The following is a 24,452-nucleotide window of genomic DNA, read 5'->3' as shown; positions in this document are numbered from 1 at the left end:
TTAATGTTTTAATGCTTATTATGCATTAACATAAATCTATATTTTAATATATATTAACAATTGAAATAAACATTTTTATAAGATATCATTTAAGCAAATTTTATCCAAAGTTTATATTTAATAAATTTATTAAAATATTGTTTTGATTTTAAAATGTGTATTATGTTATTAACAATTATTACAATTTTTAACTAACAAAAATCAATCGAGTTTAGGCTTATTTATCTCAGCCCACAATTGATTTGAGTAATCATCAGCCTTTGCCACAAACAGGTTCCCGGCGTAGGGTTCGCCCAAATTGTATCTTTTGGCAAACTGTTTAGCGCTAAACTTACGGCGACCCAAACGATCATTGGGTTTTAGGGGAACTTCTGTGTGATACAAATGTCCGGCCAGTTGTTTGTACACCAAAAATATATACCTATGAAGACCCGAATCCTGAGGTGGACGAGAGCCGACATATGGAGCCAATAGTTCACCCTTTGATAGATCATTGTCCGGTACGTTGACTATTAGCCAATGTTTTATTGCACGAATATCTTCGGCTACATCCGGATCCAACATAATTACCGTATAGAGAGCACCGGTTTCTGTAGACCACTCCAATGTTGGCTCATCTTTGACCTGCAATGGTGTCAATTCATTGCCTAAATTGACACTAACACCGCTTGGATAGTTAACCTATATTTAAAATTATTATTTAATAAATATATTTTTTTAAAAATTATTTATTATAAACAATATGTTAAAATCTACCTTGATAACATTAGTTGGTAAAGTGCTAATAACATCTGGAATAGTTTTGTCCATATTTATAAGTAATAATAATAACAGTTTTTGAATATAATAATTTTATAAATAAAATAATTATTAATTTTTGTTTTAATTATAATTTTAGTTAATATAAAACTAAAATATTAATTACGTAGTTTTTTAATATTGAATTATTTATAAATTATTGAAAAATTATATTTAATATTAACAATTGTTTAATAAACACCAGATGTTAAATGTTTATTAAATTTTATGTCATATTTTTATTACATATACATTGATAATGAATAATACATGAATTTATATTATTAATAAATATTATAATATAATAAATTAATTCAAATTATTTATTATTATTATTATTATTATTATTAATTCTTTGAGCCCTTAAATTAATAGCGTATTCATCAGCTTTGGCTAAGTATATGTTGCCGGCATAGGGTTGGCCTAAATTATATTTCTGGGCAAACAATTTGGTATTAAAATTACGGCGTCCCTCTCTGTCGCCCAGTTTCATCGGGATCTCCGAGTGCTGTAAATGGCCCGACTGTTTGTATACCAAAAATATATATCTATGCAACCCGTGCTCCACTGGCGGACACGACCCGCCATAAGGTGCCAGGAGTTCGCCTTTAGCTAAGTCATTACCCGGTATGTTGACTATCAACCAGTGCTTAATTTCGCGAACATCTACCGATGCGTCCGGATCTGTCATCAGTAGTGTATAGAGATCGTCGGGTTGTGTTGTGGGCCAGTCTACTGTTGGCTCATCCTTAACCTCTACGGGTTTCAACTCATTGCCCAAATTGACGTCAACACCGCTTGGATAATGAATCTTAAAGTTGTTTGAAAAAAATTAAACATATATTTTATTTGTCAACTCTTCAATTGTGTTTAAGATTTAAAAAAAAAAATATTTCATAATATTTTTTTGGATTTCATAAATCTACCTTGATAACATTTTTGGGAACAATATCAATGACATCCGGCACACATTTATCCATAATTTCAATTTTATTATTTGTTAATTACAATTGTTAATAATTAATATACAACAATAACAAAATTAACAAACAATACAATAGAATATAATTAATTTATTATATTATATAAAATTAATACTTATTTAATGTATATCTTATGTTATTTTTTGTCACTATATCATAAATACAGTATATATATATTAAAAGTTTAGTATAACTAGTCAAGTACTGTTTGTAGTTTTATATTGTATTTTAATTATGCACTGCACACTTATGCAGATGCACTGGTAGTATTTTTTTTAGTCTACTGTTAACAGTGCACCTATCTGTGTACCGAAATACTAATTTATATTAACAATTAATTGCAATAATATTGTCAATAAGTATTAGTATCTAATAAATTTATAGTAGGATTTAGTGTTATCAAGTGGTTGTATAGTTTATAAACTTGAATTTAGTATCTAAAAAAAATCTTGACAAACCTTGACATAAATATATTTATTATTCAATATATTAATGTCTACTTAAATTATTTTACTAAATAATATTCAGTACAGATTTTTTTAGTAAAAACTTGAGTATTGTTAAATTTGCATTTAATTTAAAAAAAATATTTTCATAAAAATTTATATTTATAGTTTTATAATTATATAAAATTAATACTTTATTTTATATAATTATCTGTATATTTATTGTAATAAAAATAATGAATTATGAATTAAATATTTTCTAAAGCTTTTGTTATAAATTGACAAAAAAATATTAATGCAAAATTTAAGTTATAAAATTATTATGATTATATAATATATAATAATTACAATTTTTTATACACTAATATTGTTTTCTGAATATAAGTCCATATAATACTTTATAATGTCTATAAGGATATTGCTTAACATTTATAAATGTTTTTTTTGCAATTACTTTAATTTTTATATTTAAATATTTATAAATATTAGTTAATTTAAAAGTTATTATTTTCTTTGTTATTTTTAAACATTAAATTTACATAATTTTATTACATTTGACAATTAATACACCGTATATTTACAACTAGATATTTAATTTAAATAATACAAAAATCAGTTTATTTTTATATAATTAATTAATTTAAACTAATAGTTTTTAATTCCATTATTATTAAATTACAAAATATTTTTTTATAATAATTAAATAAATATCGGTATATATGCTTTCTTTACATTATTTTATTGTAATATACTTTACATTTATATATTTAAAAAAGCTGTGAATTATTAATGTATAGATAATTAATTTTGAATATAATTTCAAAAGAATATATTTATAATTTATATTAATTAATTACAATCATATATAGTATATTGAATACACTGAATATCAGTGTTGATATTATCAAGTGATTTGTGAAATTCATTATCCAGTCATTCCCATAATAATCATTTCAATGTATATATTATTAATTATTATTTGAAATCAAAAATTTAATTAAAAATTAAATATAAAATAAAATATCAGTCAATTATAGTACATTGAATTTATAATTTAATTTTTTAAATACCTATTATTTATTTGTAATTAAAGTTATTCAAATTTTATGATTTTTATTTTATTTAAAAGCTATAATTTAAATTTTTTAACTGTTTTTTAAGTAATAAATTTTATTTTATATTTATTTTAGTTGTTGTTGTAATTTAGTTTAAATTATTATTACCAATATTTTCAATAATAATAAATATTAATAACACGATAAACAAAAATATTTATTTATTATTTAATTATAAATATAATAATTTATAGTATTGTAGAAAGAATTTTTAACATAAAATTAATTATTTTAATGTCCATCAAAATTCAATATTTTTAATATGATTATTAGATATATTTAATTGTTTATTACTTCCAGGAAATAACTTAATATTATATATGTATTATTATATTAATATATATTTCTAGAAATATCTAATAGTTTTGTAAAACTAATATATAAATTGTAACTTTGTTTTAATTATATGCATAATTGTGTTGTTGTCTCTCATAATGTGATCATTTGTCCGGTGTTTATAATACTGTATATGTTTTTAACTTTAAAATTAATTTTAATTTTTTTATCCCTTCAGTATTAACTAAATTTATTAGTACTAAAAATATAGTTTTTATTAAATTTGTATCAATAATTGATATTTCAAGTAGTTATTTATTAAAAACGTTATATATTTTTCAGTCAATTAGTGGATTTTTTTTGTAAAGCCATTAAAAAGATTAAAAACAAAAATAAATTAAAAGCATTTATTTTATTTCGCAGACATTGTAATAAAATAATTTATAAATGTTTTTTTTAAATTGCTTTGTTATTATCTATTGTACACTTAAAATAAAAAATTTAACACAAAATCAAAAATAAAAATAAAAATCAACAAAACTTCACTTAAAATGATAAAATACTTAATAATTTAATGCTCTCTCGCTCTCTCTCTCACTCACTCACTCACTCACTCACTCACTCACTCACTCACTCACTCACTCACTCACACACACACACACACACACACACTCACTCACTCATTCATTCACTTACTCACTCACTCACTCACTCACTCACTCACTCACTCACTCACTCACTCACTCACTCACTCACTCACTCACTCACTCGCTCACTCACTCAATCACTCACTCACTCACTCACTCACTCATTCATTCACTCACTCTATCTTGTAAAAGCCTTGTAAATTACTTAAATATGTATAATTATTTGTAAAATAAAATTAATTTATATATTTATTAGTATTATAATTTTCAATTTCTTATGACTTTAAAACTAGTAATTTCTGACTTAATTATTAAAGACTTTCAAAAAATAATTTAATAAAATTTATAATTATTATTGTGATTTAGTATGCTTATCATTATTATAAATTATTAATGCAAACATTATTTTATATTATTTGATATTCAATAGAATAAATTAATAAAATTATTAACATATTTAATGTTTTCATTTAATAAAAAAAGTATTAATATTTACATAATTAAAGCTATCCAAAGTTGTATTTCAATTATTGTTTTTTTTATATATTTAAAATAGATTAATCATATCATAATATGAATTTTAAAAAAATTATTATATGGCAATTTTATGGTAATGAAATTATTTTTTGTATGAAATTTTCATTAATAAAAACTATATATTCATATATTTCTGAATATTTTATTATTTAATTATTTATAGTTAGTTATCAGTTATTTAATTCGTTTTGTATTTCAAGATATCTGTCATAATTAATGCAAACCATTTGCGGAAACTTTGGTTTGTCCGGCATTTTTGGTGTCCATGTTTTCAATGCCGCGTTTCGGCGTTTTGTTCCAAATCTGATTCCTCCGCTTCTCTGTGACTTAACAGGTGGTAATGGTGTGGTTGTCGGCACAGTTGTTGTCACAATTGTTGTCTCAATATCACTGGGTTTTTGTGTCAGCGCTGACTGTGCTCTCATCCAACCGACATAATCGTCATATTGAGCCAAATAGAAGTTAATGGCCACGGGTTCGCCCAAATGATATTTGCGGGCAAACTCTCTGACTTTGAAGCCTAGTCTGCCTTCACGTGCCGGAGTTGGTATTACCGGTTCCGAGTGATTGATAATAAGTGTGGGCTGTTTGTAGACTAAAAATACATATCTATGTAGTCCACTGCCCAACGGTGGTCCAGATCCTCTATAAGCGGCCAGTGATTCACCTTTTGATACCTGATTTCCTGGTATATTAATAACCAACCAGTGTTTGACTTCAGCATTGGTCGGGTCTTTTCTTGACGGCACATCCGGATCGGTCATAACAAGCGTATAGTAAGCTTCCGGCTCTATTGACCATTCAATAGATGGCTGGTTTCTCACAGAAAATGGTGTCAACTCATTGCCTAAATCGACGCCAACACCGCTGGGATAACTGATCTATAGGTTTGATAATTTAACAAATTTATTATCTAAAAGCTGGTCTTACCTTAATTAACTGATTGGGCACTGAGTCGACAACATCGGGTACAATACCATTGCCAATAACAACAGCTTCTATTGAACTGTCATTATTATTATTACTAAGTCGTCTACCAAAACCTCCCGGTGCTCGCCAACTGACTGATCTCCTATTACTTTCTATGCGCTCAATGAGCGACACAACTAAAACAATTGTAATGCTATAGTGGATTAACATTTCTATATTAGATATAAATCTGAATTATGTATTTTGTTTTACTGATTAAATGAAATAATAAAATATGTTTGTTTGATAAATTAGCCACTCCTTTACATTAGGAAAGATAGTCAATCAATCAATTTTAGTTTCAATGTTATCATTTAATTTACATATTAATTACTTGATAATTATAGACTTTATATAAAATATAATTGCATTTAATAATTTTGTTTTCTACATATTAAAACTATCATATAAATGACATTTATTCAGTAAACTAAAAAATTATATACAGTATAATACAGTATTCAATACGATATTACTCAACATTTACTGGTAATAAATTAATTTGTAATCAAATTATTGATATTTTTTATTTTTATTGTTTTTTTAACAAATATTTTTACAGTAATTATCATATTGAAAAAAAACTAATATTAATATCGAAAATTACTATTATGGATAAATTAGAATTTATTTTTTAATTCAATAAAAATTTAGGTTACAACTTTAATTTTACAATATATTAATTATTCAAGTTTATTTATTTTTTTATATATAAATAATTATATTAAAATTAGTTTTATTTATATTAAAGACTAAAATTATTAAATTAATTTTAATTTTTAATTATATTTTTATATAGTATTAACAAATTTTTTGTTAAAATCTATTTTGTGGTTTTGTGTGATACAAAACATATCATAGAATGTTATAAATTATAATTTAACAATAGATACTATTCTAGAAAATAAGAAAATTTTTTTAATTATAATTATATTTTAATTTATTCAATTTATTTTTCTTAATGACATATAATATACGAAGAAAAAAATTATTTAAAAAACTACAATTATTAACAAAATATATTAAATACATTATTTATCATTGAATAACAATTTACTTTAATATATATATATATATTAGTTATTTATATTAATATTTAAATTTTATAAATAATATATAATAATTTTATTTATTTAATTATATTGTTTATTTTTTATTAATTATTTTATAATTTAAAAATAATTATTTATTATAAAAATTTAATATTTATAAACATGATTTGTCAAACATATTAAAATAATAAAAATAATTTATTATTTGTATCAGATATTAAATATTAAATATTTATTGGACTTAAATATCTTTAAAGTTAATAAACAATATACCGGTTTATTTTTTTTATTAATTAACAAATTTCAAGATATCAAGTTTCAGATTATAATTAACTGAACATTTATTTAAATAATATTTTTTAGAATTATTATTTTTAATGATATAATTTATATTTTTTAAATATATACAATAATTATTAAATAAAAAACATTAACTATAATTTATTGATTTATTAAGTTAAAAATATGAGCCGCTTAAAAGATTAAAAACTAACATTTTATATGTGTGTGTTTGTGTATGAATTCAATCAAATTAAACTTTTATCTTATAATACTTTTAGTTTAAAAAATATAATATTAAAACACATTTTAAACATATATTAAATAAGTGAACAGTTTGTCTCCTATACGGCCACTTCACTAACATTTCCATTGGTAGCCGAATGTGTGTTTGACATAAAATTTGATCGAAATTTAATTATTTCGCCCCTCTTTTCATTGCGATTATTATAAGCACAGTTGGCATACATGTATGAACGCAATTGATCCATCTATTTTAGATATATATAGATATATTTATATAGAAATATACTATGTTTTAAATTATATTATACTTATATATATATATAACTACTGCTATTAAAAATATCTAAAAATAATTTTTTTTATCACACTTGTTATCAAGTGGTTGTTTAATACAACAAAAATATGTCTTAAAAATAGTAAAATATAAAAAACTAAATGTGATTTTCTAAATCTAAAATATCATTTTTTTAAAAAAAAAACAATTTTACTAAACTTAAAATTTCTAAATATTAAAAATTATTAAAATAAATTAACATATAAAAATATTATATAAATTTTATATAAATAATAATTTAATAAATTTGTTTTTATTACCTTAAAATTATGAGACATAAAACAATAGATGATTGGATCGATCAATGCGTGAGCCATCGATAAAAAATGACATATAAAATATATGGACACATATATGTTGATCTGTTTGAATAAAGTTATTATTATTAATATTAATAATAATAATATTATTATTATTATTTTTGTTTATAATTAATGTGACATACAATAAAAATTTATAGATTTTTATAGTTAATTATCTAATATAAAATAATAAACATTGATAAAAATATTTTAATGTAGTATTATATATTATGTAACTAAATATTATATATGTTTATTTTTATGTTTTCAACATAATTGGCTACATGACTAAAGTATTAATTAGCTAATTAATTATATTATTTTTATAATAAACATACACATAATATAATGAGTGTACGGAAACATTAGATTTGAGAAAATTATAAATAAAATAAAATCCTAAATACTATGTATTAAATAAAATAAATTTTCTTAATTATTTAAAGTTTTAATATATAATATCGACATTTAATGCAACCCTTATAAAGATTGAACATCGATATCAAACGTTAGCGTAAAATGTTTAGTCAGAAAAATAATAAAATTAAAACTACAAATATTTTTAAGAAAATTATATGTAAAAAGTTGATTGTATATAGTATTGTAATTTAGTAATAATAATATAGAGATATAATATTATATGTTTTAATTAAGTAAACAATTGTCAATGCATATTTTAAAGTTATTTTTAAAAATATATATATATAAATAATTTGTAATGCTATTTTTATTTGCTAAAAATAAACTAATTATATTTTCTGCTAAAAATCTGCATTAAATTAAAATTAAACAATAAAATTTATAATAACAATAAAATCAGTAATAAGTTTAGCTAAAATTTAATTAAATTTGGTTTACAGCTTAAATTATAATACTATACATATAAATTAAATAAAGTATTTTAAATCTATTATAGAACGACTAAAAAATAAAAATGTCACAAAATATTAAAATCAATTATTTAACATTTTTATACAATGAATGTTTTAAATAATTTTTAAAATTCTATTAAATATTTGTATTGCTAGAAATTATAATTAAAATTGATTATTAACAACAAAAACACATTATTAGTAAATACTGAAAAATATTTAGAGAATATAAGGTTGAGAATAAATTCAAATAAAAAATAGTAAATTATCCATAAAAAACATACTAAACTTTACCTGAAATTGAGAGGTTAGTGTACGACAGTCATCGCACAACCACATCACCAAATTGAACACTTGGATGGGTAGCCAACAGGCGGCAAACGAAATGACTAATATTACCAACATTTTGACAATCTGTTTGATAGTTTGTTTTAATAAATTATTACAAACACACAAAAGTCAAAACAAAATTACTGTGTATTAGTCAAATAACATCATTTAATATGTATAACACATATATACAGTACACACACACATAACAATTAAATATCAAAGTTGACTAAAGTATTAATACATATTGTAATAGACATACTTTGATGCGATTTTGTTGTTGAACGTGATCCCGGTTGGAATTTCCGGGAACAGTATTTGTGGCACTGGTCACACCAATGGAAATATATAGAAAGCTCAGTGCTATCAATGGTATAATGAATGTGGTTATAAATATGAGTCCTGTATAGACTTTTCCGCCCAACTCCTGGTCCCATAGTTCACGGCAATCGTATAGTATTTTGTTTCTGTATTTAAATTCAAGCGCCCGACTCTCGATTAGCAGTGGACTACTTAAGGCAATACCTGATAAAAATTATTATTTTAAATTTAATAATTAAATTTAATATTATTTAAAATTAAATTAATCCATATAAATAAGTGTTAATAATTAATATGTAATATATATTAATATACAGTATAATATTATAAATATTATATAATATTATTAACAATAATAAACAATAAAATATCATTGGATATCAAAAATATTTGATTAATGTATCAATATTTCAAATGAATTATATTTCCTATTTTGTTAATATAAAATACATGTAAATACGGTACTTATAAAATTCAGTATTATATTTGATTAATCTATAAAACAAGTAATATTATATCTGACAAAAAAATAAATTAAAAAAACTCATTTAAAAATCAAATTAAGATTTCTATACATTTAAAGTACGGTAATACAAAAAATACATTATTTATTTATAATATATATGTATCTGTATATTTGATTTGTTAGCAATGGACAGTGAAAACACAAAAATGTTTATATAATCAATAAATATTTAATATATTAAATATTAATAAAATCCTAAATATATGATTTACATAATATAATGATATCAAAATCAAAAGTCAGTTATTTAGTACAAACCTATTATCCAAATGATTGTAATCGCAAATTTGGTGTGTCTTTCAAAACATAATAATTGCCTAAATGGATAAACTATTGCCAAATATCTATAGAAAACAAAAATAAAATAATTAAATTTAATATATTTGTAAAAAATAATACAAATAAATAATAATAAATGATAAAATATTTTTTGTTATTTATACTTATTGTAATATGTTGTTGAAATATTAAAGTAAAAATATATATATATATTTTTTTTTGTAATTATTTTTAATGTCTTTAAAAATTATATTTAGTTTATACTTTTATTTTTTTAAATTGTATATTTTTATTATAAAATATTAATTTTTAATTAAATAAATTTAAATAAATATTTTTTATATAATAAGAAAGTTTTATAGTTTAATATTAAATGTAATTAAATTAGTAAATAATAAATTTAAAAGAAAATAGTAAAATCTATTTAATTTCTTATAAGTTATGACTTATAACTAATCATTATTATACATAAATAGATGTTTGAAATAATATATAAAATTTATATTAAAAAAATATTTTGACTATATTTTATATTAATAATTTTCTTATAATATATTTGAAATAACATTTTTTAAAATCCAAAAATACACAATTTTATATATATAAAAATTATTTTCTTAATTATCTAAATATTTTTTAGTTTTACATTAAATATATTGTACAATATTAAAAAAATATATACACATTATTTCAATTCATACAAATAGCATACACTGAAATTGTATAGAAAATAATTTATTTTCATAATAGAAAATACATGTCAATCGATTTGGATATAAATCATGTATTACAATAATGTCAATATTGATAAAAAAATATTTACGAAAATAAATAACTAAATGTTTTTTTTTTGTATAAAAAGTTTTAACTATTTTTTTCTAGAAATAGTATTTTTCTTTATAGAAAATAATAAAAAATATTTTTTATAAATAAAAAATAAAATGAAAGTTGATGTTTGATTGACGACCTAATTTAAATAAGAAAAATGTTTAAATATTTAAATTATCCACATAATTTAATAGTATTAATATAGTGTAAATAAATTATGCTAAGTTAAGATTAAAATTAAATAAATTTAAATGTTTACCGGTCTGTAAAAATATTTAAAATTCATATAGTTTTTATTAAACTAAGTTTTTAAATCGTTATTACCGAACATTTTAAATCAATTTTTAATTATATATATTTTTTAAAAATGTACAGATACTCTAAACAATTTTATTTAACAAACATTATGTAAAAATAGAAAATAAGTGTTTTATTTATTCAATTTTTTTATTTGTTTTTGTATAGTTATTCATAAGTTGTTTCATATCCAACACTTGAGGACACTTTATATTACCGGTACTTATATAAACTAAATACAGTATATATCTATACCGTATACTTGCTATTATATTGTAATAATTGTGATGAATCTTATTTTGAAGATAATATAATTAAGTTTGCAAAGTATAAAATTATTTTGTTTTAAATAATATAATAAAAGTAGTAGTAGTAGTAGTAGTATCACCAAGATCAATATATTTTTCTAACAATATAGTAAAACTTTTCAAAATATAGTAAACTATTCTATAGAAAAACTTAATAAGCAATTCAAATACAAAAACAAAATAATAGCGATTCAAACATCACATTTGAATTGCTAAAGAGGTTTGAGTATTGTATTAGATATTGATATAATGTTGACGAGAATTTTTTCGTGGAGTAAATTACATTTATTTATGTATTATAGAGTATTATTGATAAAATGCAATAACCATTTCCAATAAATATTCAATTTCTATTAAAATTCTTTAGGAAATTTTTATATATTTACTAAACATTTAATAGTACAATTCAATGTTAAAATTATTTAGTAATGCTATTTATGTTCAAGTAAAACTAATAATATAGTTGTCATATATGATAATTTATTTTTTTAAATTAAATCAAATTTAAATTGAATTTAATTTGTTAWTAAAATTAATTAAATAAATAAAATAATTTTTTTTGGAATTAAAATGAATTATTAATAACAAATGTTTTAATCAATTAAATCATAATAATTAAACAATTTTTATTTTCTATATTAATATGATTACAATTGTATTTATTGTTTTTTAAAAAAAATAATCTTATATTTTTATGAATAGTCTTGAATTTTAATATAATAAAAGAAAATATATTATTTGTCAATTATTGAAAATCATAGGAATACTAGATTGTTTGGTGCATTATATTTTTTTGAAATGGCAACCATAACTTCAATAACTTTATTCAAACCCTATGAACATAATAATTCTGTTAGCATAATAATTATATCAATAGTAACAAGCACAAATCATATATAAATATTATCAAAATATAAATAAACTATTGTTATATTATCCAGATATATTAATTACTCGACTGTGTTAATAAATAACCAGAAAAAAATCCGATTATAATAAATTATATAAAATTTTATAATATATATTAATACAGTACTATATTGTTATATACTATTATAGAATAACTAATAATATTATATTATATTATATATATAATAATAAATAAAAGCAGCTATTTTAAAATTATTAAATAATTTTACAGTACATGTATAAAAATAAAATATATACTGTATAATAGTTTGTTGTTTAATAAAATAGGAAAATAAAATAAATTAATTAAAAATAAAAACATTATGTTTAGGAAATTTTTGTTTTTTAATTGACTAATCATTTTAATTAAGTGTAACTAAAATTCTATTTTGATATTATTTTTAAGCGCTTATAAAATATTTACATATTTTATATCATTTTCATGCTTTTTATTAATAACTATTTTGTTATCAAATATAACCTAATATTAATTAGTAAATCTTCTTTTATATTAAATATTTTATAAATTATAAATAATTATTTGATTGTCTAATTAAAAAATAGTTGATTAGTATATTTTAGTATAAATAAAATACAATAACAATATACTACGTTTAGATGAATATTAATATATGTTTAAATAAATAATAACCATAAAGTTATACATTTTTAAACATCATTATTTATTTCTAAGAAATTATATATATATATATATTTTATACTAAATGTTAAAATATAATTATTTTTAACTCATTATATTAAACATATATGTAAAATATATATAACAACATACTATATATTAATTAAATATAAAAAACACACAAATTTTTGACTATTAAAATACTAACACGATTTGTCAATTACTAAATTTAATAAAACCTTCATAATTATGTACATAACTACTATTTTCAATAATATATATATCTAATATTAATAAAAAAAATAATAAAATCTTAATTCATAATATTGTATGTTTTATGTATAAAAAAATAAATTGAGTAATAAAAGAAATGCATTGTTAATGTTATTTGTGTCAAACACACAATAATAAAAATAAAACAAAATACAGTATAACTGTTAATCAAATTGAGTAAATAAATGATTTTGATTTGATATAAATTGAAAGACAACAGAATATTATGAACAACTTATAAATCGATTTGAAAAGAAAAAACTAATCCAAAAGGCAGACAAAAATTTGTACAAAAGTGGATAACTTATATATAGTGTATATATATATATATATGGTATAAATGTGTAAAAAACTAAATTAATTCAATAGATAAGATTTACTTTATATTTTAACATTAATATAATATTGGAAATAATAAACTGATGTAAATACATATACATTACGTATAAGTTAAATAGGATAATCACAAATTTCAAAATAATACTGTATTACAGTATAAAATGCATAAAAAAAGATTATGATATAATTATATTATACGTAAAAGAAAAATCTTATAATATGTATTAGTTTCCAATATTTTTATAAATACATATAACTATATAATACAGTATAATATCGCATCTAAAATTAATTAAATATTATTTTCATAAAACAATAAAAAATAATATAATTTTTTAATCAGTATAATAATCATAATAATATTATTTTTAGCAAATTTAATTATAAAAAAAATAATTATAACATATTGAAATTCAATATATTCAACAACAAAAATTAGTATACGTTGTTGTTATTATAGGATTTTTTTGGGATTTTATTATAAAACAAACAAAAAAAACAAAAAGTCATATGTTTGAGGTTATCATAATATCGTTTTTTATAGATGTTATTACATTAACTTTTATATTAAGTTTTTATGTTAATCCTAAACAACTAATTCAAGTATTTATAATATAATTTGTATTATTTGTATATTATGTAAAACTACTCAATAAAATAAGCACTTGTTTATGTCGGCCCGCTTTGAATGGCATGAAAATAGTGTACATTATATAAGTGTTGTTTTTATGTAAACTGTAATATTTATATATTGGATATAAATATAAATATATATATATAGAAACACATTTAGTATGATTGTGTTTGTCATGTTATTTGTCAAAAACATAAAAATATTCATTAAATTTTAGATGATTTATTTGTTTTTTGCTAATAAAACAAATAATCAAATAAAAAAAAACTATGAATCCAATGATTGGTAGATAATTTGTAAACCTATTAATTAAGTAGTTTTGTAGACACTATATAAAAATATTTCATCAATTTTATGGTTACATTTTTTTCTCTAATTYATATCTGATTAAAAAAATAATTTATAAATTTATAAATAGATACAATATATCAAATTATATGATATAAAGATTAAAATTTAACGGATTTGTATATTGAAATATAATATTTCGCAACAAACATTACAATTTATATTATTAATAATTATCTAATTTTATTTAATACAATACATTATATATATTATACAATAAATATATTATTATATTATGTAAAAAAAATAATAAAAGTTCAATTTACTAAATATAATTAAATAAAATAGCTGAAAGTAACATTATTTTTACAAATTTAATATAAATAGCTAAAATATATAAAATGTTTTCTAAATAATAATAATATATATATCAAATTTCGTTATCCTAACTTATATTAAAAAACCTATAATTAAATTTTTGAAATTTTTTTATTTGCAAAAAAAATTGTCTAAATCTTTTTTTTTTTTTAGTTACCATAATTTAATATATTCGCATAAAAATCTTTTCAATAATTATTATTATGAAATACTAATCTGTATATTAGAAAAAACAAAATATAATATTCAAAAAAATGTATTTAAGAAAAATGAAATTTAATATTATTTATTATTGTAGTGTTAAAATGTTTTAATTGAATTGAACTTTACTTTTTTTAAAAAATCAATTTTAAGTAAAATGTTCTATAATTGTTGGGATAAAAATATTATTATACTTTTTAACAATACATGAATATTTGACAAAACATGTATAATAAAAGATATTATTTAAAAAAAAATAGAATCAGTTTAAACTTTGTATTAAAAATTAAGTTTAAAATTTAAAAAATATTTTTCGTGCAATTTAATATATTATACAAATGTAAATTTTTGTTTGTTTATTTTTATATTGTAAAAATAGCTTTTATTAAATGTTATATTTATATTTTAATAAGTTTGATAAATTTAAAAAACTTATTCAGAAAAAAATATGTTTGTATATAATGCTTAAAAATATTAAAAAAACTATTTTTTTAATATTGTAATCTTAATTAAATAATCAGAAATAATTATTATAATAAACTTGAACTAAAAACTGTTATATTTTTGCCGGAATTGTCATCACTTGATATTTTAATATAACATTTTCTCTTACTATATATGATAGCAAATGAATAGACAAATACATGCGAAAAAAACCTAATTATAGCTCAACATTGACTACACTTTTGTTTGTTATGTATTTTTTCTGAAGTGACTTTCATCCCAAACATTCAGTCATTTATACAAAACTAATGTCTAATTAATGTTTCATATCATTTGGTCTATCATTTTGTTATTTAGTGGTAACGAAAAAAAATCTCAACTCATTAACAATTTATTTTTAAAATACTTTTTTCAATTTTTTTTGCAGCACATAATCACATAAACTGCAAAAGTTTTAAACAATAAGAAAAAACGAAACTTAGCTAAAAAAAGCATTAGAAAAAATGCTATAAATCATTATTATAACATTTAGACATTTTTGTTAACTTAATTTTGTTTGTTATTTATTTTTGTTTTAGTAAATAATTTCTCACTTATAAACATACCTTTCAATTCCAATAGCAATCAATGTATAAACACTGACACAAACGGCACAACCGGTAATAAACTGAGTGATTGGACACATAATGGCTGGAAATATCCACTGGCCGTACATGAAGTCCGTATAGGAGAAGGGTATGGAAAACAGGGCAATGAGTATATCAGTGGTAAACAAGTTTATCAAATATTTTTTGAGCTCCGGTGCCGAACGCTGGCGGCCAGTGACCAGTGTTGCAATGGCAGTAGTATTGCCAATAAAAGCTAACAGTGCCATTATGATATAGCTAATAGTCAGTATGGTTTGGTAGGGCTCACGGAGGGCTTCCAACTCAAAATCGTCAAGATTTTGGCGATTACTTATGTTGAGTGGATTTAAAGGATCCATAATCTAATAATTAATTAAACGGCTAAATTGAAAAAATTATTAAAATTATAAAAGTTTTTAATCAATTCAATTTTAATCAATCAATATTGTACTTACTCTATAAGTTTTTTTTAAAAATAAATATTACCAATAACTCAATTTTTAATTTATTTATTTATAAAATTAAGTTGTACATTTTTTAAAGAAAAATTAATGGTGTTTTTCAGTATATTATTAATAGTAATTTAATGTATTATTAGTAAAACTAAAACAAAATGATTTTTTTAGAAAAATTTGATTTATTATTGAACAAATGTGACAATCAATTATAAATTCACTGAAAACGCTGATTATATTGTACTCAATATATTATATAATACACATTAAATTATTTACTTTAATATTAGGAAAACAAAAAATAAAAAAATATGTGAGCAATTGATTGGCAATTTATTATATAATATTTAAACAACAAACAGTGCTATTATAAACATTAATATAATAACAAATGTGTATTGTATTATACAATATATTAATAATAAAATAATAGTATATTATTTTTTTTTAAAAAAAAGCTCTCAAGAATTTATGTATTATATACACACTCTTTCTATACATTTATAGTTATAGTATATATTTGTCGGCAAATTCTGTGTTTGGATTCTGTATTGAAGAGTAAAACTACAAAACGATTACAAGTAATGAAACACATATTCTGTACGTTGCAGTTGCGTACAAATGGATGATTGCATTCAGTATTTTAGTTTTTTTTTATTATTTTCATTATTTATTATTTTTATGATACATTAGATAAAAAAATAAAATACTAAATAAAATTATTTAAAAACTTTTTCTACTTAAACATTTCTATATATATGAATATTAATAATCTTTCTGAATATTCAATTAGCGTAGTTTCTTAGAAAATAATTTTTTGTTAATATATAATTATATTTGTAATAATGTTAAATCTGATATCTTTAATAGAAATTTTTATTATATATTCAATATAATATTATAAGGACACATGAAAAAATTATTAACAAAAATATAATACAATTTTTTTTGTTACACGTGTCTTATCGTCTTATATATAATATTATACTAGTACATCAATAATTATATTTATAAAGTTATTTTTTTAAATAACTATTTACTAATTTTTTTACAAATAAAGTAATTTTATATAGTTATATAAATAAATGTTAAAATAAATAGTATACTTTATTAGCAAAATATAGTAAATTAGGCAATATAGCATATATATTATAATAACATTTTATAAGTGCAATATTTAAATATAAATATCAATTTATTCATGTGAACATATTTTATAATATTTTTTATAAAATGTTTTTAAAACAATTTCGATTAAATAAAATAACTGAATAAATTTAAATATCTCAAAGACATAAAAAAATTTAATTTAAAATTACACATTTTTTATTAGAATAAAAAATTCAATTTTATCTATTTTTATATTTATATTTATAAAGTTCAAATAATATTAATTTATAAAAAAAACTTACATAATATAATTTTATTTTATATCCTGTTTATATTATTATTATTGTTTTTTATCCGTAGTGTTTACTCAATTTATGGTTAACAAAAATTGCTTTCATTAACTATATAGAAATCAATATTGTTTCTATAATTTAACATTATCTATTAATATACTGTAACTATAATGTATATATAATACATTATGTTTAATATATTGTTTAAATTCATTGTATAATGAATAAGTAAAAAGTGAAAGTATTGTAACTGAATGAATGTGTGTTTCATTTAATTTTTTTTGTCATTAAATTAATGAAAACAAAAAATAATACTAAAAATATTTATTTTGTTACTATAACTATAAGAAAAAAATAGATATTTATTGAGTTGTAAATTGATAACGTTTATTTCAAAAAACTTAAAATTCAAACATATTTTTTTCCAAAAACTAAAAGTTTTTATAGGTTTTATAAATAAAATAAATTTCTATAAAAAATATGACATTTACTAGTATATACTAATATAAATTGGTTCATTAAATTTGATATTTATGTATATGATTAAACAAAAAAATTGTCATAAAAAGCATACACCTGTTAAATTATATAAAAACATATATTTATTAATTCAAAAATTATATTACAGTATTATAAAATTGTAATCCATTAAATGTTATTGAGTTATATATAATATTTAATAGTGATAAACATTACTAAAGCATACATATTTATTACCAGTAATAATAATATTAACGATAATAATAATAATAATAAATGAATATAACTATTAAACAACAATTGTATAGATGTATGAATTGCATAAAATAAATCATACTTTTTTGGTTATTGTCCGAAATTTTGTTTGCCATTTATATTAATTTATTTTATGGTTGCCAAACAAAAATTCTACATCAATAAACATTGTGTGGTCAGTAGTAGTAGTAGTAGTACTGTATAAATCTAATATAAATGTTGACAACAAAAGTGTGGGTATAAGTTATTTTCCGAAAATAAATTCATATAATGTTTAAGAGATTATAAATATTAAATTAAATTTAACAATAAACTTATGAAAACCAGATACCCTAGTACAATATATACTAGTATAGTATTTAATTTGAATGTATCATGGTGATAAATAATAGATAATTTATTTGTCAGGGAAATGTAAGATACTTACTGTAAACTATTTAAGTAAATTATACTAAATAGAAAAATGATTAAATAAGTATTTTTAGAAATTTATTGATTTTTAATTTTATCTAATTCATATAGTTATTTAATAAAGTTAAAAAAACAAATAATATTGTCTATCGTATAATATTAATTTTGTATTTATAACTAATTTTGTCTTTGAATTATCATCAGTAAATACTGTAATCCATTGGAGAATAACTATTACTAATATTTTTTATATATAAAAAAAATTTTTAAATGTAAAAAAGTAAATAAATATTTTTCATGTTTAGTTTATAAAATTAATATCGGTAATGTTATTTTTAGTTTTACCCGAAATATATGATATTTTGTTAAAAATAAAAAATAGATAATAAAAAGATGTTTTGTTACTAAATAGTAGACATATTTTTTTAAATAAAATTTTATCTTAATTTATTATAAATAGTCGTACAATACACAAACATTTACAGAAAATATTTATCCAAAAAAAGTACGATAAAAAGTAAATATAACTTTTCAGTATTAATAAAAATTAGTATTTAAAAAACTCTAGTATTATTGCTAAATATATAAATTAATTTATAATAATTTATTAATCAACAAAACTTATGGGAACTTTGAAACAGAAAACCATATTTTGTTGATCATCTTTAGCCATAAGTCTCAATGTTGTCGTAAATATCGGGTAATCGTCTCCGATGGCTATCGTATAGTTGTATCGATAGTGTGTACCTTTGGTCACTGGACACGTAACACCATATCCGCCGCATAGGTTGGCATCAAATTTGGGAACCGATAGCCTTAAGCCGCCGACAATTATACCCATTTTTGCCATTAATTTTTCGCTATCTTCCGGTATCTCAAACTTGACACTCAATGTTGCATTTGTGCCTCTTTTCAGTGGACAGGGAAGTGAAGCACAGGGAGTAACTATAATCTCTTGTTTCAGATGTTTTTGTTGTTTCACTTTAAAATGTATTAAACATTAATAATAATAAATTAATAATAAAATATATTATAATTTTAACAATTAGGTAATGACTTACTACACGATCTTATGCTTGGTTTGCATTTAACTGTCAATAGATTGACACTAATTGTTAGAAATAATAGAATAATTGTTTTGTTTGACATAATTATGGAAATAAAAAATTAATAAAATTAAAAAAAACACAATAATTAAAATCAAATATATAATATTATTATATACAGTAGCTATAAGTTAATAGTCAGTAATTAAACTAGATTTTTTGTAATTATTTTAGTTATGTCCTTAAAAATACTATAGCAATGAATAAGTTTTCAAATAATAGCTGCTATTGAATACTGTCACCAAACATATTAGTGTTTGACTTTCCCTAAAAATACATAAAGTCTCTTACGGTTTCTCTTTTACAACAATAATAATAATAATAAAACAACTGTCTCTGTCTCGCCAATGGTTTTAAAATTTTTAGTTTTAAAAATAGAGCGATAGATAGACTGAAAAACACACAAAACTTGGTGTCGCCTATGAATTGCATATATATTAACAAGTTTAGTCTCTCTCTCTCTCTCTCTCTCTCTCTCTCTCCCGGTGCCAATGGCTTATGTTTGACTGTTTAGTTGAGATCATATGAGCTAAACTTTATATATATATATATATATATATATATACAGTAGATTTTAATATAAATTGTTTGCTAATATATTTATATACTTTGTATATATATATATAAACATTGTCTTATTAGACATACTTAAAGGATCAAAGCGATATCATAGATAGTAAATCCCAATTGCAGACAATTTGTCTATCTTTATATATCAATATATTGAAGATTAAATTTAAATTTATAAAACTACAAATACACAGGTATTAATTGGTAAATTTAATAATTTTATTTTCAACTAAATGTCTAGCAATTATTATAAATAATTAGATATTGTAATTTGATTCATTAATTTAATTATGATAATTATGATACAGAAACAAAATATCAGGTAATTTCTAAAAATACTATATATATATATATTTGCAGCAATTTTATAACATTACATTAAATTTGATATTTTTATTAGTCTATAGTTTTGTTATTTAGTAGAAAAAAATAAATAAATCTTGTCTTTCTATTCAACAAATATTATTTTTATTATAATAATAAAATAATGTCAGATATTTTTAGAAATTATAAATTAAATAGTCATATAATTTTATTATTCAATATAAGTTACATAGTTTTTGACAACAATATAGTTTTGATACAATGTAGGCAATAAATATTATTACAATAGACTGGTATATAATAATATAGAAAATAAATAAATTTGATAAACAATATAAAATTTTTAGTTGATTAACTTTTGTTTAAGATAATTTTGTTACAGATTTGTTAATTGTGAAATTTGTTATAACAATAAATTACAATGCTTTGCTAACTAATTTTTATTTCTAAAATATCTTATTTGTTTATTAAATACAATATATATATATAGTTTTATTATTATAGCTAAATTAACAACGAGAATTTATTTATATGTAACAAAAATAAAATATCTTTTTTTAATAAATTAAAACTAATCTACAAATATTTGACTTTGAATACTACATGGATAATAAATGTGGTAAATGTTATTTTTAATTATAAAATTTATGCTAATTTTGATATACAATTATGACAGCTATTCTACCGGTATAGTGTTGTAAAATATTAATATAAACTTATAAGTAATAAATATAATAAAAATTTATTATAACATTCAATATAACCGTTGGGCATATAATCTTATTGTAATGTCAATTATTTTTAATGTAAACATAAAAAAAATTCTTTATAATTTACATAACATTTGTAAACAATTTGCTAATATAATACAATATAATAAAAAAGATTTATATATATATATATATAGAAAATACTTAATTTAAATATTAGGTCTAACTGCTAACTACTTTATTATTATAATTAAAAAATTGATATTATAAATTTATAAATATAGTTCATTTAGACTCTATATAAGACTACTGGAGTTTCAAAAATATACATTTAAGTATTTTTTTTATTTTGCATTATAAGGTATTTTATCATGTTCAAATAAACTATTACTAATTAATTATTTGCTTAATTATTCATTAATATATAATATTTAATCATATATCCAGATTATTTTTTATAAAAATTAGTTATATTAATATTTAACATGGTATAGTTCACTAGATTTTTATTAAATAGCATCAATTTGTTAATTATGTTAAATATATTATTAATAATTTTTATATAAATACTTTTGGTGTGTAAATTCAACATAAAATAATATTTAATTAAAAATTGTTATATTATTAGTGTTTTAAAATATAAAATACATAGTCTATTAAAAATAATCTTTACTCAACTTACGATATTATCTATCTCTACTGTATATAATAATTATAGAGTATTTAAAACTATATGTATAATAAAATAACATCCATTTGTTAGATAATTATTTTGTTTGTTTGCTTTATATTAACATTTACTTGGATTTATAGAAACACAATTTTTTAAAAAGAAATAATTATGAAATTTTTAATTATCAATACATTATATGTAAATTTTCTAAAAAATAAGTGTTTTATTTGTTTAGAAAATATTAGCAAAATTTTAATTGAAACAAATATAATACATCTATAGTTTTAATTATAAATAAATTGCATTCATTATAATTTAATTAATAAACAAAAATTATATAATAATAATAATATAACAATATCAATTTATTGTTTAAATAAATAAATTGTGTCTGTATCTAATTACAACTTTATATATAATTTTTAAAAATGATAAAATTACATAAATTATTAATTATTATTTATCATTTAATTACATACAATCAAATATAAAATTTTAACTTATATAGATATACAAAATCTACAAAACTTTAATATAAAATTAAAAAAGTAAATAAAAACATTTTGTCAATAAAAACATTTTATTATATTTCTAATATCTAAGACCTTAAATATTGACAAATATTTAATGTTTATATTTTAATAAACACTTGACTTAACAATACAGGTATATTGTAYACACTGTATACTATATACAGTATATATGAAAAAAATGTAATTTATAATTTAATTAGTACTAATTGTTTTACTATAAAATACGAAATTTGCTAATTTTCATAAAATATAAATTAAATTTTTTATTGTTTTTACATTTAACAGTCGCATAAATTTCGCAAATATATATATATATAACAAGTGAATCGAAACAACATTATAATGTAAAGTGAAAGCTAAACAGTTTACTAAAATATTTTTAAAAAATATAAAATCATTAAATTTTACTAATTTAATAATGTTATTATATTTCAAAGTAAAAAAATTTTTGAACTAATTTATTTTAGTGATTTACTATAATAGTAAATAGCATTTACTAAATACTTTATAGTAATATTTAGTTAAAAAATATTTTATTTATATTTTTAATAAATTAAATTGTTTCCAGTAGAATTCAATTTTGAATTATTAAACTATTTTTGTTTTTTAAAACTAAATATCTTTTATTTTTTGATATGATATTTTAAGTGACTATTAGCTGCAAATTTATATTATTAAGTTAATAATAATAATAATACTGTATTAACAAAATAGTAGTGTACGAAAAATGTTGATGTTTTAGTTTAAACGCAAAATACTGTATTTTTACTAATAAAAAATAATATTAACTGTGTATTTAAAATAATATTTTACTTACTATGAGAAACTTAAAAATTTGCTATATTTTTTTTATTGACAAACATTATATTTTATAAATAACATACAAATAATAATATAACTACCCGTATATATCTACAAATTATAAAAGTTTATATTTTATCATATCATATGTCCATTTGAATCAATTTATATGTGAATTTTACGAATATATTTATTTAATTATTTTTATTTTTAGTCAATTGATATGTCATTAACTTTTAGTCAAACCCATAATT

At 19.2% G+C, this 24,452-nt stretch overlaps 5 protein-coding genes across 5 annotated transcripts; all 5 read right to left on the bottom strand.

Annotated features, from left to right (window-relative positions):
* Positions 1–123: 123 nt before the first annotated feature.
* LOC128956145 (protein D1-like) lies at positions 124–830 on the bottom strand. The gene is made up of 2 exons (XM_054301826.1): positions 757–830; positions 124–681 (listed from the first exon to the last, which is right to left on the bottom strand). The coding sequence occupies exons 1-2, from the start codon at positions 808–810 to the stop codon at positions 202–204; spliced, it is 534 nt and encodes a 177-aa protein (XP_054157801.1). The 5' UTR covers positions 811–830; the 3' UTR covers positions 124–201.
* Positions 831–1,181: 351 nt separating this feature from the next.
* On the bottom strand, positions 1,182–1,778 carry LOC128955639 (phosphatidylethanolamine-binding protein homolog F40A3.3-like). Its single transcript, XM_054301313.1, has 3 exons — positions 1,725–1,778; positions 1,245–1,609; positions 1,182–1,191 (listed from the first exon to the last, which is right to left on the bottom strand). Exons 1-3 carry the CDS (start codon positions 1,776–1,778, stop codon positions 1,182–1,184), a joined length of 429 nt encoding a protein of 142 aa, XP_054157288.1.
* A 3,194-nt stretch (positions 1,779–4,972) lies between these two features.
* LOC128955638 (OV-16 antigen-like) lies at positions 4,973–5,942 on the bottom strand. Its single transcript, XM_054301311.1, has 2 exons — positions 5,733–5,942; positions 4,973–5,683 (listed from the first exon to the last, which is right to left on the bottom strand). The coding sequence occupies exons 1-2, from the start codon at positions 5,940–5,942 to the stop codon at positions 4,973–4,975; spliced, it is 921 nt and encodes a 306-aa protein (XP_054157286.1).
* Positions 5,943–7,446: 1,504 nt separating this feature from the next.
* LOC128955637 (neuropeptide Y receptor type 5-like) lies at positions 7,447–16,836 on the bottom strand. Its single transcript, XM_054301310.1, has 6 exons — positions 16,457–16,836; positions 10,292–10,377; positions 9,449–9,711; positions 9,151–9,270; positions 7,943–8,044; positions 7,447–7,593 (listed from the first exon to the last, which is right to left on the bottom strand). Exons 1-6 carry the CDS (start codon positions 16,834–16,836, stop codon positions 7,447–7,449), a joined length of 1,098 nt encoding a protein of 365 aa, XP_054157285.1.
* A 3,252-nt stretch (positions 16,837–20,088) lies between these two features.
* LOC128955636 (NPC intracellular cholesterol transporter 2-like) lies at positions 20,089–20,583 on the bottom strand. Its single transcript, XM_054301309.1, has 2 exons — positions 20,543–20,583; positions 20,089–20,462 (listed from the first exon to the last, which is right to left on the bottom strand). Coding segments are annotated over exons 1-2 (375 nt in total). The 5' UTR covers positions 20,544–20,583.
* Positions 20,584–24,452: the final 3,869 nt, after the last annotated feature.

The sequence above is a fragment of the Oppia nitens genome, unplaced genomic scaffold (genome assembly GCF_028296485.1).
Source record: "Oppia nitens isolate AA-2021 unplaced genomic scaffold, nextdenovo-longstitch-racon4-pilon3 scaffold2_pilon_pilon_pilon, whole genome shotgun sequence".
Classification (NCBI taxonomy): Eukaryota; Metazoa; Arthropoda; class Arachnida; order Sarcoptiformes; family Oppiidae; genus Oppia; species Oppia nitens.
The sequence above is the reverse complement of the archived record's forward strand: the minus strand, read 5'-3'. Positions and strand labels throughout refer to the sequence as shown.

Coding starts and splice junctions, on each gene's coding strand:
- LOC128956145 (XM_054301826.1), bottom strand. CDS start 810: ATGGACAAAACTATTCCAGATGTTATTAGCACTTTACCAACTAATGTT. Junction 682..756: donor TACCAACTAATGTTATCAAG/GTAGATTTTAAC, acceptor TTTTAAATATAG/GTTAACTATCCAAGCGGTGT.
- LOC128955639 (XM_054301313.1), bottom strand. CDS start 1,778: ATGGATAAATGTGTGCCGGATGTCATTGATATTGTTCCCAAAAATGTT. Junction 1,610..1,724: donor TTCCCAAAAATGTTATCAAG/GTAGATTTATGA, acceptor AACAACTTTAAG/ATTCATTATCCAAGCGGTGT.
- LOC128955638 (XM_054301311.1), bottom strand. CDS start 5,942: ATGTTAATCCACTATAGCATTACAATTGTTTTAGTTGTGTCGCTCATT. Junction 5,684..5,732: donor TGCCCAATCAGTTAATTAAG/GTAAGACCAGCT, acceptor TCAAACCTATAG/ATCAGTTATCCCAGCGGTGT.
- LOC128955637 (XM_054301310.1), bottom strand. CDS start 16,836: ATGGATCCTTTAAATCCACTCAACATAAGTAATCGCCAAAATCTTGAC. Junction 8,045..9,150: donor CACTAACCTCTCAATTTCAG/GTAAAGTTTAGT, acceptor TTATTCAAACAG/ATCAACATATATGTGTCCAT. Junction 7,594..7,942: donor TTATGTCTCATAATTTTAAG/GTAATAAAAACA, acceptor TATCTAAAATAG/ATGGATCAATTGCGTTCATA.